Raw genomic sequence first — 10,661 nt, forward strand, 5'->3', positions numbered from 1 at the left:
GATTTGGGATATATTCCACAAATCAAGTATCCATATAACATTTTCTTCACATTCCCACAATGCCTACTATAGGGAGAAAAAACAAGGGTCAATCTCAGGATAAATAGTGAAATAAAATGTAATCCTTTGCTCCCGAAGTAACATATATTCTTCTATTTTGCATTAATCCCTAATGCTGCTTTTCAAAAACTATACTAATATTAAATTGAATCCATATTCTATAGTATAAATTTTAGTTTGATCACAAAAGAAAAACAAACACAAAGAAATAAGTCTTTTTCACTGGATTTCTTTGAATAGAAAAAATGTTTGTTTATTTATTTTTTAATTCACTTCTCCAAGCTCACCCTGAAGAACTTCATTTTGCACTTAGCGCTCATTTAAGAAATTTATGTCAATTTAGACTCCTGATTGTGTCAAGCTGAAAAATTTTTTCAGAGCTTCTTTCACATCTTCATTTCTCAAACTGTAGATCATGGGGTTCAACATGGGGAACAGCACAGTATAAAATGTGGAAACCATTTTGTCCCTCTCAAGGGAATAGCTGGAACTTGGGCGACAGTAGGTGTAGAGAATGGAGCCACAGTACAAAGTGACAGAGATCAGGTGGGAGCAGCATGTGGAGAAGGCTTTGAGGCGGCCCTGGGTGGAGCGGATCCTCAAGATGGCGCCGATGATGAAGAGGTAGGAGGCCAGTATGAGCACAGCGGGCGTAATGACATTGGAGGCCAGGAGGAAGTACAGCATGGCCTGGTAGCTGTCTTTCACATCACATGCCAACTTCACCAGGGGCGGGACATCACAGAAAAAGTCATCAACGATATTGTCACCACAAAAATCCATTGTGAATGTGTTGCTGGTGAGTATTATTGCATTGACAAAACCTGCAGTATAGAAATATATAACTAAACAGATGCACAATTTCCTTGACATGGCCTGAATATAAAGCAGGGGTTTGGAAATGGCCACATAGCGATCATAAGCCATGACAGCCAACAGGTAGCACTCACTGTATGCCAGCCCAGCAGAGAAGAAGAACTGAGATGCACAGCCAGCAAAAGAGATGCTTTTGTCTTCAGAGATGCAGGTCACCAAGATCTTTGGGGTGTAGACAGAGGAATACCAGAGATCCAGAAAAGACAGATTCCCAATGAAAAAATACATGGGCGTGTGCAGCCGGGAGTCATTACAGATCAACACTACGAGGGTGGTATTTCCTACCACAGTCACGGAGTACACACAAAGGAACACCATAAACAGGACCAGCTGCATCACGGGGTGTGTTGTGAAGCCTAACAGGACGAACTCTGTCACTGTGTGATTGCTCCTCTCCATGGCTTAAAGAGATCTCACCTACAAATGGAAGAGTGAAGAGGTTAATTCCCCCAACCAATACCAAAGGAGGGCTTTCTCTGTTCCAGTCTATAGATTTTAGAGTAAGTGAGATCTGAGTAGGAATCTTGCCTGACTTGGACAGGTAATAGGAGTTTTCTGAGCCTCAATAGATTCCTTTCAGTAAAATTATTTTAATAATAATAAAGCCTTAGTGCTGTTGGTGGTTTATTCATTTTTTTCAGAATATATTTCTTTGCTCTAGGTGTTATCTAGGCATTGGGATACAGCAGTGAGGGTGATATGGCTGACACTTATTCTGTGTAGCTTTTATTTAGAAGGAAGAAACATACAATAAATAAATAAGTATGGAAATACTTTCACTTAATTTTAGATGATATTAAGAAAATAATACTGGATGATGGGTGCAAACTGAGAGAAGAGGTAATTAAATTTTGACACTGAGAGAAGAACCCCCTTTCTAATTTCTCATCCAGAAATGGACAAGATATTCAAACCCATGATAATTGAGAAAGTTCTTATGGTTTGGAAGGTGGTGACATCTGAAAGGTGATAGAATACATCACTCCAAAATATGCTGCTTTGGCATAAGTATTATTTTGAGCTAATGGCATTTGAAATATCTGCAGATACAAAAGGGACACTCTGATCTCCCCCTTTCCTTCTGAAAACAGGAGATGAAACTCTCGTGTGAGAGCTGTCTTACTTTTACCAGCAGCAATAAGAAACATCATTATTATCAAGGACAGAAGTTGAGACCAAAAGAATTCTGCACAGACTTTGTTAAAATGATTCCTTTTTTTTTCTTTTTCATCTATGTTTTAGCATATATCATTACTTTATTCCTTTTATTGTGAGTAATATTCTTTTAAATGGTTGTACCGTAGTGGGTTACCTATTCACCAATTGATGGACACATTGTTGCTTCTACTTCTTGGCAGCTGCTATGAACATTCTTGTATAAGTTCCGTATGGACATATGTTTTCATTGACATGTGTAGATATGTAAGATAGAATTGCTGAGTCACATATTGAATCTATATTTAACATCTTGAGGAACAGCCAAACTGTCTTCCAAATTAGCTGTAACATTTTTCAATTCCAACAGCAAGGTACAAGGGTTCAAATTTTTCCTTATCCTCACCAAAACAAGTTATTTTCTGTCTTCTTGATTGTAACAATCCTATTGGGTATGAAGAGGCATAATATTGTGGTTTTGATTTACATTTTCCTAATGACTAATGATGTTGAGCGTCTTTTCATGTACTTATTGGCTATTTGTTTATCTTCATTAGAGAAATATCTAGTCAAATTTTTGAATCACCTTTTAATTAGGTTTTTTGTCTTCTTATTGTTGAAGTGTAAGGATTCTTATATATTATGTATACAAGCCTTTATTAGATATCACTTGAAATATTTTCTCCCATCATCTGGGTGATCTTTTCCCTTTCTTCATAGTCTTTACTGATGTATGAAAGCTTTTAATTCTGATAAAGTCCAATTTGTCTATTTTTTCTTTTCTTGCTTGCTCTTGTGTCTCATCTAAGAAACCATTTCCTAACACAAGGTCACAAAGATTTGCTCTGTTTACTTCTAAGATTTTTATAGTTTTAACTTTTACAGTTAGGTCTATGATCCATTTTCAGTTAATTTTTGTATATGGTGTGAGGTAGGGGTCCAGCTTTATTCTTTTGTATATGAATATCCAGTTGTCCCAACACCACTTGTTGAAAAGGCTATTCTTTCCCCATTCAATTATCTTGGCATCCTTGACAAAAACTAGTTGAGCATTGTTTTAGTTTCCTGTTGCCCCTGTTACAAATTACCTCATGCTTAGTGGCTTAAAACAACACAAATATATTGTCTTACAGTTCTGTAGATTAGAAGTCCAACATGGGTCCTCCTGGGCTGAAATTATGATGTTGGCCCCACTATTTTCCTTTCTCAGTGCTGTAAAGAAGAATATATTTCCTTGCTTCCAGAGGTTGCCCACATTCCTTGGTTCATGGTCCCTCTTTTTCATCGTCAAAGTCAGCACCATTGTATCTCTATGACAATTCTTCCATAATCATGTCTCCCTCTGACTCTGAACTCTTCTGCCTCTATTTTAAATTTTAAGGATTCTTGTGATTACATTGGGTGCAAGAGATAATCCGGGATAATCTATTTTAAAGTCAGCTGAATAGCAACCATAACATCCACTTTCCATGTAACCTAACGTAATCACAGTTTCCAGGGATTAGAACATAGACATTTCGGGGAGGCATTATCCCTACCTACCAAATCCATAAATGTAAGGGTTTATTTCTGGACTCTCCATTCTATTCCATTGGTCTTTATGTCTATCCATAGGCCAATGTCATAATTGTTTCAATTACTATAGCTTTGTAGTATGTTTTACAATTGGGAAGCGTGAGTCCTTCAACTTTGCTCTTCTCTTTAAAATAATTCTCATCTTCCTTTAGCCTCTCCATATATTTTAGTTACTTTTCCACTATTGCTTCTCTTTCTTCAACCTATTATAAAAACATTTATGTTTTGCCACATCTTTGAGGCTCTGTTTCCTTATGAGGGCTCCCAGGTCACGTAATACTTATGCTAAATCAGTTTGTATGCTTTACTCCTATTAATCTGTTTTATGTAAATTTACTTTTCAGGCCCAGTAGAAAACTCTAAGGTAAAATATTCTCTCTCCTACACAGTTTTATTCCATAGTCACAGAGAAAGTTTTCCTCTCAGCTACTGTGCAGGGGCTTTTGGCACATTTGTCATAAATCTCAGGGAGAAAAGCAAATTGAGAATCAGGGTGAAATTTCAGAATGAAGACCAAAAAAATTAGTCCATCTGATTATGCTAAGTAGAAATAAAATGGAATGTCATTGTAGGTCTTTTGGGGTCTAAAAACCTGAAAAAGCATTTTTTCCAGTTTTTATAACTAGCCATGTACACTTCTTAAAAAGACACTTAGCCCAATTTGATATCATTTGTAGTAATAGTACTCAATTTTATCACATTCAAAAATTTCCACTTCATAACAAACACTTTTAATGCTTCCTTCATAGTCCTAAGATGAAATTTGTTGTTAATATAATGTACCTACAAACATACGTATGCATAGGTAAATAAAATATTCTAAGTCTAATGTAAACGTGATAAAAAAAAGAAAAGTAGTTGATAATACAATTATTATATAGTAATAATTATAGGATCTATTATAAAATAATGTGATTTTCAATATGTCAATGCTGGAACACAGTGTAATGAATACATATCTATGTAGAATCATCACGAATCTATTGGTGACTCAAATACCCAGAGTGACACTTACACTCCGTGATAAGATTTTTTGACAAGGTGAATAATTCTTGATAAAGTTCCAAACAAAACAAATCACAACCTTTGCTCAATTTTTAGTTCCTAGGCAAGTTGATGTATAGCAAAAACTTGTAAAATATACTTTGCGTTTTTTCATAAAGTGGAGTAAATTTCAAACTCACATAATTATGATTTTTTTCAATGCACCATTGTCTATCAAGACATTGGATGTAGAGGGTGGGACGTTTTTCTTTGGATGGGACTTGCTCATGGTTGCAAACGATTTTCATCCTTGTCTGCTACATACTAAATGGCCAGGAGTGTCCCTGATCTTTGTGACAGTCGAAAATCCACCACACATTTCAAAAATGTTTTTTAAAGGATGTTATGACTCTATTAAGAAACTCTACTCCACAGCTTTGTATTTTACTTAGTGACTCTTTATAGGATTCTTCTAGGGATTATATGAAGGGATAGAAAATTAGTGGAGAGTATCGTTGAGTGGGAAAATTACCTGTGGTTATATAGCACTCTGTCTAGATCTTCATGAGTCTACTGGGTGAGTGAGGTCAAGCAGAGATAGAAGGCCACTAGAATGTAAACTCCATGACTGCAGGATTTTTTGTCTATTTCATTATTTTTATATGCCCAGTGCTTAGAATAGTACCTAGCGTATAATACACATACAATAAATATTTAATGAATAAATGAGTGAATGAATGAATGGTTAGCCTTGGATTGCAAGAGAACCAAGTCAATAGAATCAATTTTCTGGGAGGTATCTAATGATGTCATTTACTCTTAAAACGTCAGCAGAACTGTCTGATATCTCACATGCATTTCCTGTCACCAGTAATCCCTCGACCATTCCTGCAGACAGGAATAGGAAGAAACAAATCTGCCTATGAAATAACTTTACCCAATACTTGTTTGCCCAAATAGAGTGGGTCTTTGAAGAAGATGTTTTTTATGTCAGCAACAGATTTTCTGTCATTGTATATGATGGATATATGATGGATAGGAAGCATGTCTTAGAAATCAGAGCTGACTGCTCAAACCAGAGAGAGCCTGGGCATCATACAAAAAGCATTTGACTTTCAGGCAGTTAACAGGGATTCAAATTCTCCATCATTAGTCAACATTGTAAAGCCTCAATTTCTTCATGTGTAAGACGGGGATAACTTCTATCTCCTTAGGGTTGTTGTAAAGCAGAAAATTCAAATAAGGACTAAGCACAGTGCCTGGCACATCATACACACTCCAGTAACCAGTGGTTCTGGAATTCAGCACACACAAGGATTTAGCAGTCTGTGTGTGGGGCCCAGGAACCTGCTTTCATTTAAGTAGCCCAAGTCTCGTAAAACAGGTTGCTTGTAATCACATCTTTGAAATGTTGATATAAATATCAGTTGTATTCTTACTCTTATTCTTTATTCCAGGAGTCCTGCCTGCATTACAATGTGGGGAAAACTCAAAGAGTTAACAAAAGTAAAGATGTGTTGCTTAATGTTATACAATTAAAAAGATGAGCTATAAACAGATCTAGTTGGAATCCTAATGCCAACACAAAAACAAGATAGGGCACACAATTCCTTGGGTAGAGACTGGTTGAAGAATTGAGTTCTGTAGCTGGTAATCAGAACAAGATGACTATGGTAATCTAGATTTGTTTGCTAAGAAACTAACATATTATTCTTCATAACAAAAGTTGTGTTTTTGTATAAACTAAACAATGCATTTTCCATCAAAATTATTAAAATATAACTTTTTGTGTCTAGAGATAAGCATCTCTTGTCTGGAATTCTCCTCAAAAATATTATATACCTTTGTGCTTTCTTAAAGAATATCAAACTGAAATAAATTTAAACTTTTCTTGATATCTTTTAGCCTTCAGACTAGTAATCTTTAATAATCTTTGCTACTTCATTCGGTTGCCTCAGTTGCTCTTGAGATATTGACAATCATGTTTCTTTTGTAAATGGTTCCTGATGATTGCTTGTTTGTTTGTGTATTTAGTTTCTTTTTCTCCCTTGTCCTTTTATGTAATGTTAATTTTTTTTGTCTGTAATAATGAGAAATGCTACTTCTCCTTGTGAACTCTCAGCAGTTTCAGAAACTGCAATAGGAAGATGGTGAAGATACTTCAAAAGGCCCTTTTTTAAGCACTTATTGTATCTTAAGATGTAAATGACCTTTGGACTGGTTGTGAGGAACAAGTAAAATTTTCCATCTATCTGTAACATCTGAATTAGGCAACTTACCTAAAATTCCCAGCCACACCATCACCTCAACAGAATTCAAATCTGCCTGTTCCAGAATTGTTTTTATCAGTTTCTGGTTCCCCAGGGTGGTAGATTCCTACAACCCCTCAGGATTTCATAGCTTGGGAAATAACTAAAAAGACAATTAAACAAGACTGTATATTGACAAATTGGGTATTATTTTATGATGCAGAAAAATTTTTTGTGACTACAATTTCCTGGTGAAAATGTAATAAGTCTGAATTTTCATCCTCATTCTCTCTTGAATTACGTAGAAGCTAAACTGAACATATGTGTGCACATATATTACATATACTATATATATTCACATGCATACATCACACATTAAAGCACATATGTTCAGTGATACTGATATTTTTGTTATATGTTGAAACTTTTCTTTTGTCCTTCCAAATTCATTCTCCACATTTTGAACCTCCCCTTTGCTCCAGGATGCTCAGCTGTGTTAACTCCATCCGTGGGCTTCTTTGATCTCTATCTACTTAATGGATTTAGCCAGTGGTTGTCACTGGCAGGGAAGAGAGTGAGGTCAGAGTAATGTTCCCCAGGCTCCTTGCTTGCAGACATGCTACAGCTGGCTGCATCCCTGGGCCTAGACCACAGCTCCTTCCAGGTGACCCTCCTTCAAAGCTCTCGCTCCAGCGCTCACCATGTCTCTCTCTTCTTGCACCTTCAGGGATAGAGGAAGAACAGCTCTCAGAAGTTAGTGGTCCTAGGATTATTACCCTTTTCCTTGGGAATTCTCCACACCACACACACTCCTTTGTAATAATCCCTTTATTAATCCCTTCCCAAATTAACCAGTTTAACTAGCAATCTGCTACCTGTCAGGTTCATAATTGATACTCATCCTAGAAGTAGTCTCGGAAGATAAACATTCAAATGGTATTGGATTATTCACATATTTAAAGATTAGATTTATAAACCCATTGAAGTGGGAAATGGGACCCTGGAAATCTATGGTATGTAGTGACATCCAACTTAACTGATCACCAATGGCATCATGGAATGAAGGAGGGGTGAAGGGAAGACATTGAGAGATCAGCTTTCTGTGGCACAGAGGCGTGAGCAAATAGAGCTTATAAATAGCATGTGGTGAGTTGGCTTCTGCTGAAATTTAAACCTGTGTAAAAACAAACAGGCAGCCAAAAAGCCGATTGCACTGCATATGTCAGAGATGAGATGCAAACAATTACCCATATACACCACAAACTCTAGACGCTAACCAAGTATTTTGTTGTCCAGACATTTGTGGCAACATCTCTTGGATTAGGTGGTTCCTAATGATGAAGTAGATGGGAAACCAACCAGCGTGCTATTTTTCTTATAAACAAAAAACATTTTTACTTGGACAAAACTAGCTCAAGATGTTCTAGTAGGGAAATACAGCCTCTTACATAATTCTCTGACCTAAGTTAGTTTACAGCCACTGAAGCCATAGACTGATGGGGAGGCATGGTCCCTTTAAGGAAGAATCCTGAAACTAGGCCAATGTGTACACTGTGTATCTTCCTCCAAGCCCTCTTGTGGATGGCTTGTAGCCATTTATGAGGGTAATCCTACATGGGGAAAGGAGAAGTACTCAAGTCTTCTGAGGGTTATTAGATACTGGCTCTGAAGTGACACTAATCTCCAGACATGGAAAAACGCCAGAGGTACACACTCACCAGTGGATCTCATGGAAACAATGTGAAAGATAATTTTGGCCTGAGTGCATCTCTTGGTATAGGCAATGGGACCAGATATATAGCTGATCGTTATTTACCCAGATCCAGGAATCACATAGGCCATAGACATACAGAATAAAACAGAATCCTCATTCTAGTTCCTCCTCCTTGACCCTTGGAATGAGCATTATTACTGTTGGAAGGCTCAAGTAGAAGTCCCTGAAATTGCTCCCCTTAGACATCCTCTGCTAAGATAGTAAACAAAATGCAATATCACATCCCTGGGGGAAGTGTAGAGATTAGTGTTTTCATCAAAGACTTGAAAGATGCAAGGGTGAGGATCCCAATTGATCACCTTTAACTCGTCTCTTTCTCTGAGAGCAAAGGAATTGAGGATCTGCAAGGTGGAGGTCATGAGTGAACGAGTTTTACAGGTAGACAAGTTGGAGAAAGGATGCAGGAATAGTCACTTTTGTCTTGGGAAAAAAAATGGACGGAATCAGTTTGGAGTAAACACAAATGTCTAGCCTCAAAAACTGTATAGTTGCACAGGCTCACATTAGCACTAAGCACTTGTAGGCTTTGAGGGATAAACAATGCATTTTGATGTCACTGGGTTTGTGGAGGAGGCTGAGAGACTGTCATATTTTATTGAACCTTCAAAGTCATAGACTTTCTTTAGAAGATGTCCTAAACCCTTTATGTTCACACATATGTACACAATTATATCCAAACATGCATATATTGGGAGGCTCTCACTAGTCAGGTGGGTGAGGTGACATAGTCTGTGAATGTTAGTCAGCCTCCCTCCCCACACACGACAGTTCGTGTTCAATGGGCCCTCATATCAAGTGGCCACAGCATACAGCAGGGGCTCAGCAACACGGTCTTCTTCTCACCAGAGTGCTTTCTTTTTATTAAAACATGTAAGTTCAAGCGATTTTCTGCATGGAGGGACTCCCATAAACCATTTGTACTTTTAAAAATTGTTCTTTAAAACTCACATATCTAAAAGCTGCCACTTAGAAACTGCTTTTTTGTAAGACTTCAAACATCATTTGTGATTTGAGTAATAAAATCCCCTTAGGGATTTATACTGTAATTTCAAATTAATATGGAAGATTCTTTTGGATGTTTCACTACTATAAATTGCAGATGAAACATTCTCAACAGTGAGTAAAAAAGTTACTGTCAAACTTGCACTTATTCTAAATCATTTTCTAAAATATCAATACCACTTGTTTAATTACATTTTTATTAGACTCTTATTCATGTTTCTGTCTTCCTAAGTTGATTATTAGCTGTACTTTATCTTCTTATGAGGGTCTTGGTAATGTTATTTAGACTTGATTCTGGAGTTAAGATGACTTTTCCATACACAGAATAATGTAACCATCCACTTAGGCCAGTGAAAGTTATAGTATCTGAGTATATATTGACAATTATTTGTAGAATAGGACTTGGCTGATTCTCCTAAAAGGCTTAAGATAAGAGTTCTTAACCAGTAGTTTGAGAATCTTTGTTGTAGTTAAATATCAGGATTTATGATACTAGGATGTTTTAAGAATAGGTTTATTACACCAATTTTAATTTTTGTAACCGATGTTCCCCTCTGGAATGATATATTTTCTAGTTTCATGCAAGCAACATTAAATAACTGAATTTCTGCCACTGTAATAAACAAATTAGATCTGTTAATATTGCTTAAAAAGAATATATTTCATATGAATTTTATTATTAGTGGGAAATCTCTTACAAAATAAGAATCTGAGCTGGCATAAATAGCTTTCCATTTTAGAACATTGTCTAAATCCAGCGTCTTGGACTTACACTGTTGGGCCCTGTCTCTATTGGGTTACTGTGTGTTACAGCTAGTACTGATTATATACCTTGGCTTTACTCTTCAGGTTAATGTGTATCATTGTCATTGTGGATCAATCTTTCCTGCTCTGCATGGAGCTCCTACATTTTGGGGGAACTACTTGCTTAATTTTCACTTTGTTGCTTTTTTTTTTAGTTCCTGCTTACACTGATAGAAACAAGT

General features: G+C 36.6%; 1 protein-coding gene across 1 annotated transcript; it reads right to left on the minus strand.

The window, feature by feature from the left end:
- Window positions 1–356: 356 nt before the first annotated feature.
- On the minus strand, window positions 357–1,336 carry LOC131403973 (olfactory receptor 9G19-like). The gene has a single exon (XM_058538151.1). The coding sequence runs from the start codon at window positions 1,333–1,335 to the stop codon at window positions 400–402; it is 936 nt and encodes a 311-aa protein (XP_058394134.1). The 5' UTR covers window position 1,336; the 3' UTR covers window positions 357–399.
- Between the last annotated feature and the right edge of the window lie 9,325 nt (window positions 1,337–10,661).

This window comes from Diceros bicornis, unplaced genomic scaffold (assembly GCF_020826845.1).
Source record: "Diceros bicornis minor isolate mBicDic1 unplaced genomic scaffold, mDicBic1.mat.cur scaffold_97_ctg1, whole genome shotgun sequence".
NCBI lineage: Eukaryota > Metazoa > Chordata > Mammalia > Perissodactyla > Rhinocerotidae > Diceros > Diceros bicornis.